Source organism: Saccoglossus kowalevskii, chromosome 19, assembly GCF_978046115.1.
Source record: "Saccoglossus kowalevskii chromosome 19, keSacKowa6.1, whole genome shotgun sequence".
NCBI lineage: Eukaryota > Metazoa > Hemichordata > Enteropneusta > Harrimaniidae > Saccoglossus > Saccoglossus kowalevskii.
The window spans coordinates 10,724,112-10,742,810 of NC_140659.1; the positions used below are offsets into that span (position 1 = coordinate 10,724,112).

The 18,699-nt window shown below is 35.7% G+C and overlaps 1 protein-coding gene across 1 annotated transcript in view; it reads right to left on the reverse strand.

Moving 5' to 3' along the window:
• Window positions 1-824, reverse strand: part of LOC144353288 (uncharacterized) — a 40,896-nt gene extending 40,072 nt beyond the window's left edge. Inside the window, exon 1 of the mRNA XM_078009840.2 lies at window positions 694-824. Coding sequence (XP_077865966.2) covers window positions 694-792 — 99 coding nt within the window. The 5' untranslated portion in view covers window positions 793-824. The remainder of the gene's footprint in view (window positions 1-693) is intronic.
• Between the last annotated feature and the right edge of the window lie 17,875 nt (window positions 825-18,699).

Below are 18,699 nucleotides of genomic sequence, written 5' to 3' on the forward strand. Positions count from 1 at the left end.
TCCAACAGACGTTAAACACACATTATGTTAATACTCTACAGTCTGTTACCGTTGAATAATACCAAGTTGAGCGGTTGAATGTTCGTTATATTTATTTGTCCGAGTGGTTGTTAAAACTGGTATATCAAGTCTGGGCATTTAATCCAAGGTGGATTGATTAAAATAATCTAAATCTAAAACAGAGTTGGATTTAATTCCCACCACATCCACACCAAATATTCGTATATGGTTTGTCGTCGTTCTCACGCACAATTAAAGGCAAAAGCTTTGGGCACTAAGAGAGTTCCTCGTAATATTGGCAGTTTATATACCCGCCACTCGTTGTTACTAACTAAACATCGTATTTACCCTTAAGGAGTATTTGTGTATTTTGTATAAACAGTTTGTTCGTATGGTCGTACAATATTTATAACTCTCACATTCTGTTGATGCCATATTTGTAATATGTTCTTTCCCATAAAGATCCAATATTTCAAAATTAAATTGTTGTTTTTTTTCCCGTTAAAATTTGTTTATAGTCCTTTATGATTAACGTATTCATGAATACAAACACAACTTGGGCAAAAATGTTCTTCAAATGTGACAAAGCATCATTGTTATTATTTTGCGCAATTTAGTTGACGTTATCTCTTGTATATTATTCCTAACACATATTGATATACACGACGCTCTTAACAATAAAATCGGTCTTACCTGAATTTCGCGTAGTCGTTTAGGCTCGCCGACTATTTCCCATAAAAATATAATATAATATATAATGGATGGTTCTGTAGTCCATATAAACGTTATCATGTGTGTACAGAGATGGTGCTCGTTGCTCGTTGATTGGTTGATTGGAATGCTTGTAAGTGCTTGGCAATGTTTAGTTTCAATCTCCCTAACGCAAAACTCCCTAGATCGACGTAAAATTTTCAAACAGGCCGTTGAAAACATGTAAATTCGACGCATTGATATAGTGCTTGTCCTTTTTTTAAACAAACATATTCAATCATTTTTGGAAACTATACATTACAAGAATTTAATTAAACATACATTAACAAGTAAAATAACCTACGTCGATCATCAAGATAAAAAGCTTAAAATGGCTGCTGACTTTCGCGTCGCGCAAATTTTTAAAATTGCACCAATCGTCATTACACTGATTGATTGAAATATATATATATTCTGATCAGCAGTTAAACAATTGTTTTGTTTGTTTTTGCAACATAAAAAATATAATAATATTAACATATGCGCAATAAAATCGATTTCCAATACCAGTGAATAGCAATTCATCATCTGTTCTGAGTTTAGTGTTATGTATTCAGGTACACACTGCAATAATACATGATCTTCACTGCACGAATGCCTGGTTTAAAATGAAATAATACCTGGCTCACAATGTAAAAATGCCAGGTTCACACTTCACGAATATGTGGATCACATTGCAAGAATGCCTGGCTTTCACTGAAAGAATGCCTGCTTCACACTGCAAGAATGCCTGGTTCACATTGCAAGAATGACTGATTCACACTGCAAGAATGCCTGGTTCACACTGCAAGAATGCCTGGCTTTCGCTGAAAGAATGCCTGCTTCACACTGCAAGAATGTCTGGTTCACATTGCAAGAATGACTGCTTCACACTGCAAGAATGCCTGGTTCACAATGCAAGAATGACTACTTCACACTGCAAGGATGCCTGGTTCACACTGCAAGAATGACTGCTCCACACTGCAAGAATGACTGGTTCACACTGCAAGAAAGCCTGGTTCACACTGCAAGAATGACTGATTCACACTGCAAGAATGACTGCTTCACACTGCAAGAATGACTACTTCACACTGCAAGAATGCCTGGTTCACACTGCAAGAATGCCTGGTTCACACTGCAAGAATGACTGCTTCACACTGCAAGAATGCCTGGCTTTCACTGAAAGAATGCCTGCTTCACACTGCAAGAATGCCTGGTTCACACTGCAAGAATGCCTGGTTCACACTGCAAGAATGACTGGTTCACACTGCAAGAATGCCTGGTTCACAATGCAATAATGCCTGGTTCACACTGCACGAATATGTGGATCACATTGCAAGAATGCCTGGCTTTCACTGAAAGAATGCCTGCTTCACACTGCAAGAATACCTGGTTCACATTGCAAGAATGACTGATTCACACTGCAAGAATGCCTGGTTCACACTGCAAGAATGCCTGGCTTTCGCTGAAAGAATGCCTGCTTCACACTGCAAGAATGTCTGGTTCACATTGCAAGAATGACTGCTTCACACTGCAAGAATGCCTGGTTCACAATGCAAGAATGACTACTTCACACTGCAAGGATGCCTGGTTCACACTGCAAGAATGACTGCTCCACACTGCAAGAATGACTGGTTCACACTGCAAGAAAGCCTGGTTCACACTGCAAGAATGACTGATTCACACTGCAAGAATGACTGCTTCACACTGCAAGAATGACTACTTCACACTGCAAGAATGCCTGGTTCACACTGCAAGAATGCCTGGTTCACACTGCAAGAATGACTGCTTCACACTGCAAGAATGCCTGGCTTTCACTGAAAGAATGCCTGCTTCACACTGCAAGAATGCCTGGTTCACACTGCAAGAATGCCTGGTTCACACTGCAAGAATGACTGGTTCACACTGCAAGAATGCCTGGTTCACACTGCAAGAATGCCTGGTTCACACTGCAAGAGTGCCTGGTTCACACTGCAAGAATGCTATTTTCATACAGCATAAATATCTGGATTAAAATGCAAAAAGGCCATGTTCACACAGCACGAACATACGGACCACAGTGTAGAATGCACGATTTGTACTGAAAGAATACCCGCTTCACAGTGCAAGAGTGCCTGGTTCACAATGAAAACATGTCAGATTCACACTGCACGAATATTTGGTTCATAATACAAGAATGCCTGGTTCACAATGCAAGATTGTCTGATACACAGTGGGAGAATATCTTGTTCATACTGCAGACATGTAGGAGTCACGCTGCACGACTATCTGGAATATACACTGCAAGAATTCCTGATTTTCAACGAAATGCAAGAATGCCTGGTTCACACTGCACGAATATCTGGATCACAATGCAAGAATGCCTGGCTCACACTGCACGAATATCTGGATCACAATGCAATAATGCCTGTCTCACACTGCACGAATATCTGGATCACAATGCAAGAATGCCTGGCTCACACTGCACGAATATCTGGATCACAATGCAAGAATGCCTGGCTCACATTGCACGAATATCTGGATCGCAATGCAATAATGCCTGGTTCACACTGCACGAATATCTGGATCACAATGCAATAATGCCTGTCTCACAGTGCACGAATATCTGGATCACAATGCAAGAATGCCTGGTTCACAATTAAAGAATAGCTGATTCACACTACAAGAACGTCTGGGTTTACATTGCAAGTTTTTCTGGATTTCACAGATGAATACTTGGTTTTTAATGCAGGAATGTCTGGTTCATAATTCATCAACGCCTGGTTCGTGATACTTGAATTGCTGATTTACACTGCAGGAAATACTTGTTTACATTGCAATAATTACCGGTTTCCACTACAAGAATAACTGGTTCACAATGCAGGGATGCATATACATTAGATACAATTCCATATGTCAAATTGTTAGCAGATGACCGAGGATGAAACATTATTTACGCATGTACTTGTAATTATTCTTAATCACTTCACAAATCAAGGTTTTGGAAAAACAAAAGAAATTTTCTAAAGGCATTTATTTTATTCAAATCATTATTCGCTCATCATCTAAACATGTATGTTTTAGATATGACATTCTGGTATATAATTTAATAATGGCGTTTGTGTGTATAATCATCTTAGGCACGTTCGAAGGATTTAATTAAATCTTCAACCTTAATCTACGAACGAATTCCTCTTGTATAATTAAATGAAAATCAATTAAAATAAATGACAGCAAAAAGCGAAGACGTATAGAATTGGTACAATAGAATTGAAATCAAGATTTTTAAGGGTGCATTGCTTATACTATTATATAATTCAAAAATTCATTCATGAGCAACGACGCAAAATGCAGTGGGAGACACGTTTGTGAATACACGACATGATTTATATAGCATGTAACCAAGTGAAGTGTCATTCAGGCGAAGGAATCGTAAGATAGCAATTAATGACAATGTAAATTCAGTGAGCTGATTTCTCCGCTTGCACTTATCTCAGGCTTCTTAGACCTATACTTGTATAGCCACTAAACACCATGTAGAGTCAGTGGGGGTCAGGGAGATTGCAATCTCTCAAAATGTCTGACTCAATCAAAAGAACCGTTGTACAAACGACGTTCAATTGAGTCCGAGCCAAATTTGAGGTCTGTATCAACTCACTGTGAATTGCATTGTGGATGAAAAATATCTGTCAAATATAATGGAAACATATATAGTGAAGTCGTGCGTTAAATTTGAACTGTGTTATTGTTGCAACTTACGTCGGTACAGTACAGGAACATGACCTCAATATACATTTTTTTTCATAGTGTCTGTCAACGTGTTGTCCCCCTGAGCAGGTATATATTGCCGGTTATACGCTGGGCTTGGTTATTTTTATCCCATAAAAATGATTTTTTTTTAAAATTATGCGTCTTAGAAATTGACTCAGAATATTATACCTATTCAAGACATAAATTTATTATTTATGATACAGCATTTATATCGGGAAATTTGCTAATACATTATAACGGTTGAAACTTATCTTATTATTATTTTATCGAACTACTTCACCATTTATTCTGAATTTCGATTTTCATTTCATTTCATGACTCCCATGCACGTAACCGAGGAAAACATTATCAAGTTTTTTCTCGACCTACCACAGTGCTCTATTGCCAGATTTTATCTACGTTAAATATCCTTTTAAAGTCAATTCGCTTTGTTAGTCTCCGTTCGGACGCAGTCCGAAAACGGAGACTTTTGTTTTGACCTCCGTGCGTCCGTGTTCCCGTCCGTGCGTGCGTACGTCCGGACCTGTATCTTAGAAATGCCTGGACCGATCGCAATCACACATGCATCATACATGATATTATACATATGCACGTCAATTTGTTTCACGATCTGATTCGAGATGGCCGAATGGCGGCCATTTTTGTGCTAAAAATAATCTAAATCAAGCATTTATGGATGGATTTTTTTTAAACATTTTGCATATGTTGGACATTATGGGACCTTATGCACGTCATTTTATTTTGCAGACCCTATTTAAAATGGCTTACTGGCGGCTATTTTGTTTTAATGAATGCAGTTCTAGTTTCATATCTCTGCCATGTTTTGACTGAATATGTTAAAATGTTATATATTCATTGAACATCATGTCACAAGTATATTGGTTTGACTATCTAATTCAAAATGGCCAAATGGCAGCAATTTTTGTGCTAAAAAACATCACAAATCTGGCTTCTAGAACATTACATTAGAGATTTGTGGTTTCAGATGCACGTCATTTTATTTTTTAGATCGGATTAAAAATGGCTGACTGAGGGCTATTTTGTTTAAATGAATGCGCTTCGAGAGCCATATCTCTGATATGCTTTGACTCATTATGTTCAAATTTATATATTCGTTTTACATCATGTTATAGATATATAGATGTATACAAAATGGCCGACTGGTGGCCATTTTGTTAGTCGCCGTTTGGACACAGTCCAAAAGACTGGGACTTATGGATTGTCCTCTGTGCGTCCATGCATCCGTGTGCTGGCCAAATTGCCAAATTCAAGCATAGCACAATGAAAACTGTTCTTTCGCCATGTATCTGACATTCTTTGGCTGATTACAATCATGTTTTACAGCAATATTGCTCTTCATGTGACACTTTTAAACTTTTTAAAACTTGTTGTATGTATTTATTTTATTTTACTGAATGCACTCAAAATAGTTCAGTGGCCAATGTTGTTCCATACTTAGTTCCATACTTCTGACATTGTCTTTACTGTTCACGTCTATTGTTTTCTTTCTGTTTTTATTTGCTATTCTATTTGCCATAAAATATCATTTGTGTTAATGGAAAATACAATGTGCTACAAACAGAGTGATATGAATCAAACAAAGAAACTGAATGAATATTACATCATAAGTGTCAGAATAAATATTAAAGAAACAATGTAATTTATATTGTGCATGAAGATTTTTATAGTTGAAATGAATGACTTCTGCCAACTGTTGTTTTTGTTTGATGTGTCTATAATTTGACCAATTAAGTTAATTAATTAATTGTGTTGTTATTCCTCGACCTGGTTATCATGCAATAGATGAATTAAAACCACTAAACTAAAATCTATCTACGCCATACAGTTGGTCAGAATAAAGACAAAGAAAATTGTCGATACTATCATAGAGGGCAGTAACTTCGATTCTGAGCATGCCTTTTCATCTGACAATTTTTCATTGCGAATCGCGTTGTACGAATGCTGAATTATCATTACATTATAGCCTTGCTGTCAGACTGGATTTTTCGGTCTGGTCATCTTTATTCTTCATAGAGGTAGTGTCTCGTGTTATTTTCACAAATATAATCACAATCGGCCGTATATATTATTACTTGTTTTTCAATTTACGTGTCATTCTAAATTTACGTTGCTGGATTGTTATTTCTATTGTTTCTAAGCCATTTAGATATGAAACTTAATCGTGGAAGTAGAGTGCATTGCTCATTGGCATAGTTTGTACAGGGATATATTCGTGTTCACAAATCTCCTCGCTATAGCGGTCCACTCATTTCGGGATTGTGATGTACACGCCGCTACATGTCTGGTGGCTTGTCCCCTACTTGAACTTGATCTGTGGCCTTTCAACGCTGCTGATCCATTGTGATATTGTAGTCTTTGTATTGCAAGACCGTTTATAATTTTCAATGTTGATTTACACATTAACAAGGTCAAACAATCTGCCAACTGATCGAGGTTGCTTACATTCAGAAGTATAGGATTCCGACCTTTATTCATTATCGGCAAATCTGTCTCCGCGTCTAAATTCGTGATTAATTCATCGTGTAGGGCATACTCAATTATTCCTGGACAACCTAGTCAAAAGTCATTTCTTCGTTTTGAACAATTTGTAGTGCTGGGAACAAATCAGTTTTTCACTCGCTTTTTTATTATTTCTTGGATAATAATGGTACACAAATTGTAACAATAAATAACATTTATTTTCATTAAGAATACTTGTATTGTTGGTGTCTGTCCTTGACCTTGTATGCCCTGGGTTGTACATCTGGTAACATTTCATGCTGAGGGCAACACAAAACTACCAGACCTGCTAGTAGTTCAAATAAATGATCCAGTTTGTTGTAAACGTAGATTGTATGAAATGAATGATGTGAAGCTATAAATATTGTAATTTAATATAAGCTAATGCTGCTGTCAGCTTTCTCAATATGCCCGTACATTGTGTACATCAATGCTTAGATACAGATTATTTCCCTGGGTAAAATGTTCATGCTGCTTCTTTTCTTGTAGAATCTTCACTTATCATTTATACAATTTCTCTGATGTAATTTTTTGTGTGTTTGATTTCAGAATTCTGGTACTGCTGATTCCTGTTCAAGCAGAGTACATTCCTCTCAATATTGTTTTCTAGAGGCTAAGGCAGAGTTGGCCACTGTGTTGTACTACTGCTTTTGGTCACCATGCCGAACGTATTAACAAACAATACCTGGTCACCGTGCCAGAAGTATATACGAAATAACAATACCTGGATACTGTGCCAGAAATATAAACAGAACGATACCTTGTCACCGTGTCAAAAAGATATGAAATAACAATACAAGTACCTGGTCACCGTGCCAGAAATCACTGAAATACACAATACATGATACATAATATGCAGAATATTGCCTTGTTGCTATGCAACATTTTTAAGATTATTTCTGTATGTAAAACTGAACATTTTGCTCTACTTTGTATACTGTGAGATCCAGATAAAATAGTACTACTCTACAGATAGTTTATACAATTACTGAATTTATATTGTATTCGTGCAAATATTTGTATTGAAATTGATACTGCAGCTAGTTATGAGCTGTTATCTACAGCAGTACAGTCCATTGGTTGTAAATTTCCAGTGTGTGACTAATAAGCTGAATAAAGTATGGATTATGTTTTTCTATAATTAAATGAAAACAATTCTTATTCTCGGAGGTGATATTAAAACGAATCCTGGTCCAAACCACACATATACAAACAATTCGTCTGGAGCAAGTACATGCATGACCAACTCCTTGGTTTCTCTTGCATATTCAACAATATTGAAATTGTTCTGTTATTGATGCACTTCTAATCTATGGAGAAGCTCTTTACAATAAAGTTTAGCCACATAGAGAAATTGTTGATGACTCTCCAGATTTGTTAATTACAGATTTGAAAATTTGCTTTGTATTTATACATGAGCATTTCAACTGTAATCAAGGATTATCTGTGTTTGGTAACATGGCTAGTGATGCATCGTGGACGGAAGATTTGTATAAGCCCTTAGAATATGCACTAACTATAGTTTTTGATGTTCTCCGTACTGCATTATAATTGTTAAAGGCGTTGGTTTGGCTGTATTTAAAAAAAGAAACTAGTTTCTACGTCTTTGATCCACACAGTAGGAATGGTGAACGATTCCTGCATCCTGATGGACATGCTGTTCTTGTTGGTCTTGGTAATGTAAATGAACTTTGTGCTTCTTTCAGAGAATTGACTTAGCACATTAACATAAAATCCTCTTGGTGCTGTGCAGTTTGAAATTGCACCAATAACATTCACCAGAATGCCACAAGATGGATTGATGGTGTACGAACTTGAGATATCTCCTGAAGTTGATAGTTGATAGACAATACCATAATAAGCGAATGATTGAGTTAGACGAAACAAGCAGCCGGTCGGCTTAGATAGCTCCGCTGTTAGCAATGCACATTTCAATTAAAGAACAGAAAACATCATTAGAAAATGAACAATATGTATAGTATCAAACCAATGGGACTTGCTGTTTTCAACAAGGAGTCAAAAATATCACTTTTTACCAACAATGACAAAAATAATCATCAAAATTAGATAATTGAAAATATCACCACGAAATTAACAAATCCGAAAGAGGTCAACATGTAGTATCTATATATGTATTATCAAAGCAATTGGACTTGCAGTTTTGAACAAGAAGTCGAAAATATCACTTTTTACCAAAAATGACAAAAATATTCACCAAATTTAGAGAATTAAAGATATCATTACAAATTGAACAAATCTGAGAGAGGTCCACATGTAGTACCTATATATGCAATATCAAAGCAATTGGACGGTTTTTAACAAGAAGACGAAAATATCACTTTTTACCAAAAATTACAAAAATATTCACCAAAATTAGATAATTGAAGATATCATCATGAAATGAACAAGCCTAAGAGAGGTCCACCCAAGGTACATATGCACCAAGTATCAAAGCATTCAGGCTTGTCGTTTTCAAGAAGAAGTCGAAAGACTAAAACATTGACACGACAACGGACGACAGACGACGACGGACAATCACTCATATGATAAGCTCCACCCTACAAAGTCGACAGCGGAGCTAAAAAACTTGCAAAAGGGAAAAATTAAAGTTGGGTAAAGAAAAAGAAAAAAATGACAAGCCACATTTTTCTGCACATGGCAGTACATGTACATCTACAGTACAACACTCTCCTGTACTGAAAAACAATAGCACCAATGATTGTTTCATTATTTGTGAAAATCAATTGCTTTTTGTTTTCAACCCCATTGATCAGTCATGTGATTATTCCCAGCTCAAAACACTTTTACGTCTCATGGACATGGCCTTCCACTAACAGAGCCAGTAACAAAAAGCATAGTTGCAGATGGCAATTGTTTTTTTAGAGCTATATCTTGTATTGTTACTGGTTCTGAGGAACATCATGCATATATCAGAGCAAGAATAGTACAGCACATGATCAGACATAAATATATATTCATCAATATCCTTTGTATTCCAGGACAGACTTTAGAAGAATATCTACTAATGAGCAAACTAGCTGACTTGGGTAAATGGACAAGTGAAGTTGAAATAGTTGCTACTTCTCATTTATTAGAAACCAGTATTTATACATACATGATTGACAAACGTTGGGTACAATATTCGGATCAAATAGTGGATAATTCTATGCAAGTAGAACACAGGTCAATATATTTAAAGCATTGTAATGGTAATTATTATGAGGTGGTTACACAAGTGAAAGACATAAATGTGTCAAGTATGATTAACAAAATTGTCAAGCAAAACATGTACAAAAACGCAGTATAGTACAATACAGAAGTAAGAAGGAAAATGATGCAAGTAAAGAAAAGACACTTACAATGAGGCAGAAAGAGAAATTGAAAAGGTAAAATGAAGTATTAAGAAAGCAAACTGAGATATCAAATAGATCTGAAATAAAAATAGCCAAAGACAAACAACAAAACAAGAAAAAGATGAGCATTATCAGAACCAAAATACCTGAATCAGAAAAAGTGAAAGACAGACAAAAAACATGAAAAGAATGCAGCAAGAATACTAACTAATGAAGAGAAAAAGATATGTATATCAAACTTTCAGTCAAATCGTTCAACAAGCCATGCTGCCTTTGAAATTGATTTAAAGGAATATTTCAGTTCTTTAAAATCTCGTCCAACATATGTATGTGTTTGTTGTAATAGATTCATGTTACAGTATAAAAGTGCAGTTGTTGCATTTAAGCGAGGTGAATTTCGCTTTGTTGATAAAGATCTACTATCACGATGTATTAATGAAGATACATCAGAAGGAGATGTTGTGGTTGTGTTTAACCTGTAAAAAAAACTTTAAAATCTGGCAAGATGCCTGCTCAAGCTATTGCAAACAAATTGGAACTGCAATCAGTTCCAGGTGTATTATCATCATTATGTCATTTAGAAAGGCAATTAATCAGTAGAATCATATCGTTTATGAAAATAGTAGCTTTACCAACTGATAGTCAACATGATCTGAGAGGACAGGTAGTTCTTGTTCCTAGTAAAGTGACAGAGACTGCTTTAAATCTGCCAAGACAAACTTCACAAGTTATGGCACTTAGTTTGAAGCAACGTTTATCTGACAAACATTCAGTAGTCAAGCAGTTCATTCGACCACAGTGTGTCAATAATGCTATAATGCATCGCCAGCGATGCAACCCAGACTATAAGGATGTCATTATTGAATTGACTGATACCAGTAGAATGGTAAATCCTGAATTTTGGAAAACAACCATTCTAATCCAAGTGATGAACAGCAATTGACACCTTCACAGCAAGATGACACTGCTTCTATCATTGATTCTGAAGACAATGAAAATCCAGAACATATAAGAACAGAACTTGCTATACGAAAAACAATGAATTTAGCAACCTGTCTTTACCCTAAAGATGGTACAACTATTAAACAAATGAAATTTTACATCTTGCCCCTAGGTCAAGGGCCAACACATATTTTCCATGAAAAAGACTGGGAATCCATGACATTTCCTACACTTTTCCCAGATGGTAAAAACACATTCAATGAAAAAAGAGAAACACAAATCTCAGTTAAGAAGTACATCAATGCAAGATTACTCGTAAATGATGGTCATTTTGCTGAAAGTACAAAATACACTTTCCAGTGCTTGCACTGGGCAGAGAATGTTGATATAGCAAACAGTATTACTATGACACTTAAAAAGAAAGGGATTAAATGCAGCTAAGTTAAGGAACCCTGAAAATATTGAAACAGGATGAAATATATGCAGCATTTACAAATATCCGTGGCAGCCCACAATAATGGAAGGAAATGATAGCAAAAATCATAAAATTTGGATCTTATACATTTTTCCTCTCTGGCTCTGTAGCTGATCTATATTTGCCAGAACTAATACAAGTCATTGCCACACAGTATGGAGAACACTATACATTAGAAGAGATAAGTGAAGTGAATTGGGTTACAAAGCGCAATTGGATAGCAAGAAACCCAGTAACTGCTGCTAGGCATATTGATTACATGTTTAACAAGACATGGAAATCTGTTATATTGAGTGGCATTCACCCAATTGAGCAAATTCTGAATTATGATATCAGAAAAGAGATGTAAAACAGAGGGACATCACATTTTCATGCTGCTGTTCATGTTATTAATGCACCAATATTAGATAAGAATACTGACGAAGACGTCATATATTTTATTGACAAATATGTGACATGCAGTATCCCTGGTGACTTAGTGCTATCACGTCAAACACATCACCAGTAAGGTAAAAGTAAGGTGTTGAATGTCGATTTCACTTTAAAAACCCACCATCTCCCACAACTTCAAGAATGATTATCAATAAAATAATGGAAGCATTAGATAAGAGTGGTACAAACATTACTTTGTCAGACTTGTTAGCTGATGCTAATGTCTCTTATGTTGACTACAATACTGCATTGACTATATCATAGAAACCTATAACAATTATTCTAAAGAGAAAACCATCCCAGGGAAGTATAAATCCATATAATCCATATATTCTGAAGGCTCTTAGAACAAACATAGATATACAGTATGTAACAAATGTTTGGGCATGCATTGCATACATTACGTTCTATATGTGCAAACCTGAAAGGAAAATGTCAGAACTTATGAGGAATGCTGTGAAAGAGGCCAACACTTTAACTGACAAACTCAAATGTATTGGAAATGCATTTCTGCGGTCATCATAAGTTTCTCAGCATGAAGCAATTGCCAGATTGATAGGTTTGCCACAACAATAAACCAATACAGTTGTTAAGTTTGTTTCTACAGGATTTGAACATGAACGTACAATAATGTTGAAAAATATGACACAACTTGATAAGATGGAGGAAAACGTTGAAAGTGTATATATGACAAACATTTTTGACAAGTATGCAGCAAGACCTAAAAGTTTGACACATATTGCCTTGCAGAGTTTGCTTCATGCTATACCTACAAAAACACAGTTATGGATGACGAGAATGACAATGATGATGTAATATCAGATATTGCTGAGTCTGAATATAATACAAAAACAACATACATCAAACTTTTGAACGGCCTTGGGTGGATACGCAAACGACAGAAATCTGTTGTACTTCATTACTTTTTTGTGTCAAAGCAAAGAGATGTAGAACGATACTACCATAGGCTACTCATTCTGTATCTTCCATGGACAACATAATCTGAGCTTAAACATAATGGCAGCTATGAAGCTAAGTTTTTGCTGATACATCATTCTATACTTGATACCATTAAGAAATTTGAACCTTGTATACATGAAGTACAGGATGCCTGGGGAAAAACAGGACATATTGATTAACTTGATAAACAAATATAGGATAGAGTAGCACTTGTACATGCTGAACAATGTAGACAACAATTATAGGATGATAAATCCTTCAAACTTTGACGCACATCAGATGAGGCCCCTACTCATTACTGTCAATACACCATCAAACTCAAAACATTCTGTTTCATTACAATGGCACGAGATATTGACTATAAGAACTTTGAATGAAGAACAATGTAAAATCCATGATTACATATTTGTATGGTGTACTAAATTTAGAATAGCTAGAATACTTGGCAATCCATCACCAGATCCCTTTTATGTCTTCCTTTCTGGTGGTGCTGGTGTTGGGAAATATCATACTGTAAATGCAATATTTCAAAGTGCAATGCGACAGCTCCGTACAGAAGTACTAGTCCTGAGAGCCCTACTGTCATATTGACTGCATCTACAGGTAAAGCAGCAGTGAACATAGGGGGAACTACACTTCACAGTGCATTTAAACTTCCTTTCAGAAAAGGATGATGAACAAGTGAATATCACAAATCATCTACACAGACATTGACTACATTAAGATTAATATACGCTATGCCGAAAATAATTATTAATGATGAAATATCAATGGTTGGTGGACAGACATTTTCAAATCTAAACTTAATACTTCAAGATTTTTTTGAGAATGACAATCCATATGGAAATGTTTCCATCCTTGCAGTAGGAGATTTATTACAGTTGAACCCAGTAGGAGAAAGACCTATATACAAACCACCAAAGGCAATAAATACCAATGTTTTAGCTGGATCTCAGTGACTGAATCTCTTCAACCACACGAATTATGTGAAGTAGTACGTCAACAGAATGATCCAGAATTTCCCAGTTTGCTCGCAAGGGTACGTTTAGGTCAACACACAGAAAGTGATGTCAATGTTTTGAAATCTTGTGAAATACAAACAGATTGCGTGTCTGTATTTTTAACAAACACAAAAGCGGACAAATACAATGAACAACAGTTAAATACAATTTGTACAGATGTTATAACCATACATGCACAGGACACTTCTAGAGACTTGCATACTGGAAGGGCAAGAGTGAAGATTACTTCAAATAACATGATACAGGAGAACTGAAAGATGAGATACAAGTTGCAATAGGTGCTAGACATATGCATCTCAAAAATACCGATCTTGCTGATGGTCTTGTGAATGGATCAACAGGAAAGATAACACACATAGAAATTGCAGATCAAAAACATCTTTTGAAAGGAGTAGTATATGTAAAATTGGACTCTAATAACACAGGTATAGAAGCTAAAAAAAAACAAGTAAATACCCTGTTTCAGTCACAGAAACATTTTCTTATTCAATAAAAGCACAGTCTGTTAAAGTAGAGAGAACACAATTTCCTGGTACCCTGGCATGGGGAATGACTGTACATAAGAGACAGGGAAGCACATATGAATATATGATTGGTAACATGAGTCCCCCTTGCTGCTCAACTCCAGGTCAAATTTATACTATGTTTAGCAGAGTAAAATTAAGATCCGGCCTTATTTTAATTGATTTTAAAGAGAAAAAAATCAATGTAAATAAGTCAGCACTGAACGAAATGAAAAGACTGCAAGAGACAATGCTACTTAATTACAGATGGCCTATTTACAATTTTGAAAAACAATACTTCCTTAGTGTTGGACATATAAATATAAGATCATTAACATCGCATCACGATGACTTGAATTATCACCCCTTCACAAGCAAACTGAATGTGACTTGCCTTACAGAAACAAGATTACAAAATTTAAATAACTAGTTTGCCAAATATGAAATATTTCTCTGTTGAAAGTGATCATAGATGTGTTATATATTGTGCCAAACATGTCGCTCGCCATTTTACTGTTTTACTGTTGGTGTTATTACCGAAAAACCTCTTATTGTATGTGTTTTTATTCCACCAAACCAGCCATGGTATAGTATTAACGATACAATCGTTCAGTTACTGATTGTTCAATAATTCAGTGCAGTGAACAATGTGAGACTGTTATTATTACAGGTGACTTCAATGTTAATATTAATGACCCAAATTAAAAGATAACCCATATTTTTCAAAACCACAATTTCCATCAGCTAATAAATAAACCAACACATAGATTGGCAGTAGTTCTTGACCTTATGTTTGTTAGGGAGTTAGCCTTATGTAACATATGCCGCCCTCAGCGTTCATACTGATAACCCGATTGTTTATACACTTAATGTATGCAGCCTCTTTCTGACCTCAGGGTGGAATATTAACAGGGCGTCTTAGATATGCTGTCAGTGGTCAGTCACTCGTCTTGTCATTAATTATCTTCAATTAACAGAACCCATAACAATGTTTATCTTATGTTTACTAACCATACATCTCACTTGTCACCCACTGTATTTTACAGATCATCATTACATTGTTGCCTACTTTCATTAATGGAAAGTCCAATCATAAATTCTTATTGTATAAAAGGAGTGTTTGGTTTAAATTATTTGTCATCTCTGACAACATAATACAAATGACTTCAAAACATGCCTGAATTACAGACTCTACAAGAATGAGCTCCACGGAAAACAAAGTCATAAATTAAATAGTGTCTGTATCACCAATCCTGCTCCAATATATGAATCAATAACAATGTTTGAAAATTAATGAGTCAACAATTAACTGAACCAACAATTCTACAAGCATTTATTTACATACATGAACCAGGGACTCAACAACATTCACATTCAGTCATTAGCTACGTTCTCACGCGTCTGTTTTTTTGTTGTGCAAATATTAGATAATTGTCTTCTCACGTTCTCACATACACCGGTGTTTGATGATTGAATGCTGGCCTTCCACCTAATATTGTGTGTAGTTCATCCCAAAATGGCATAGTTTTCGGGTCTCTACCGCTTCTGTTCTTGTACTCAGTCACTTCTCTGTACTTTATACGTGAAGTTTTGATATTTCGTTTACATTGTAATGATGTCCTGTCCAACCCCTTTTTCAGCCGTTTTTTCTGCAATCACAGCATATACTCTAGCATCCCAAGACGTTCCGTCCATCATTCTTTGAATATTCGATTTTCTCCATACAGATCAGTAATCTCGTTTCCTTGTCTGACCAGTTTGAATTCGACCTGTAACTTCTGACGCCATCTTGTGTAATGACAAACATAAATAAGTCGGCGATAGAGAGCGTTTGGCCGTCGTATTGTGTACACACGACACATTGCGTTGTGCAAGAGCCGGTGTGACAACGGCATTTAGGATCTGATCCACCCCTTTTACAACGGTGTCAAAAACGCCGACGCCACAATGGCGTATTCTATTCACACATACATTTTAACAACGTTCTCAAATAAAATGCATTGTGACAACGACTTATTTCGTCGAGTGAGAACACCACTATTAACTCTGCAACATTAATTGGTGAATCAATATTGATGATTCAACATCAATAAATCAGTCAGTCAGTCACCAATTATATACGTCAAACAAATAATCAACTCATGTTTTATTTATTTTATACTCTTGTGAAGGAACTTAAAAGCTGGCAGTGCTTTGTTGATGTAAATGTGCATGTTCTACTGTTGTATATTATTCAGTTTCTCATTGGTCTTTAACCATATCCTTTGCGTTACTTACACACTTAAAATGCATGTACTCAGGCTCATGATTGTACTTTATTGTAACAAACAACAGTAACAGTAATTTTACCATTTTGTGATTTACTAGCTTGTCTTTAAATGCATCACAACAACCTTGTGCTTTCTCACTGAGAATAACCTCGGGCTTTGCCCTCGCTGGTTAGTTAGTCGAATATCTAATTACAAAAACATACATAGGCGTTCTTCCGCTAAGTTTGACACTAAGTTTGACCGTAGTTCCCTGGTATTTCCCAGATTCTTACAGTGATAAGCAAACAAAACAAAACAACGACTTTTGATTGGATGTTGTAATGATCTATTTTTCTTCCTAAACAAAAGCAGTCAAACGAACCAAGGACGAACAATCTTCAATTTCTTATCAATATTTTCACATGGGAACGAAAAACGAACAAACGCACCAAACAATCACGTGACCTAATACGTGAAAAAAGTTTTTAGGCATTTCTAGTCATGAGTTACTAGATGTGACATCTCACTGTAGGCGCTGCTCCCGTTTAGTTATTCGAAGTGTACGACATTATGTCTATGAAGAGCGTGTACCAGTTGAAAATGATCGGACGCTTGGAAAGGCGGTTCAATGCCAACGGCGACAAATTTTATACAGGAGCCGTAATATCGTCATCACAGCCGTCCACCGTCAAATAGTTAAATACATCAGAAACTCCAAATTAAAGCCTGTTAGGGCAGGTGACAAGACAAAGGTAAGCAATTATGTGCATTTTAAATTCACGTCATGTATATATTTCACAATGTTTTCATAGTTTCGTTCGGTGCAGTTTTTGTGCCGCGAATGTATCGATAGAGGGTGAGTGCGACACCCAGTTTCACTCAAATGTAAGTTTCATTGTGTTCGTGTCTCAGCCTACAATTATTATTATTACTATTAGCCTCAGCTCGTATGCAAACGAATACAAAACCTTTATGGCAAATGGCCATCACTAGTTGCGGAACATGTCCATTCACATTCACTTAAATTGTTCATCTCTAATGAACAATTTTCCAGCTCCTGGTTGTTACATTACTGAGCATGTACGTGGCGGGGTTGGGGGTCAAATTAAAAGACACGTCAGTTGAACTGAAAACATATTTTACAAATGCTAATATGGAATATAAATGTCTAAATTATATTTTGTATATTTCTTTGCAATCTATCAACAATCTATGTTTGCTTAAACTTCTCTGGTAGTAGAGGATCTGAAGAAACTGGAAATCACCCATTGATAACACAATCATCAAATATAAACATCAGGCTAGTTGTTTTTAAGAAATCACATATATTTTAATTGCAAAACAAACATTTTCACTGGAAAATAATGAATTGCTGAATAAAGAGAAAGTCACATATCTAAATCAACACTATCAAAAGAAATCTGAAAGCCACCAGGCAGTAGCGTATATCAAATCATAAATATTTATACAAAACAAAAAATATTCACTAGAAACAGTAAATTACTCCTCTAAAAATGAACCGGGAGTTCATGAGTCAGGGGTTACTGTAAGATTATATTCTACTTTTTGTTTGAGTGTTTTTTTTGTTTTTTTTTGTGGAGGAGCTCTTGTTCCTGTTTGTCTGCTTGTCCAAATCTATATTTGGTTATAAGAAAAAAAACAAAAACATTGTGTATCTTATAAATGCATATTTTAAAGTTTGTAAATACTAGTCCATTATATTTGAAGTTGAAATATGCGAGTATGATTTCCTGGAAACCTGGA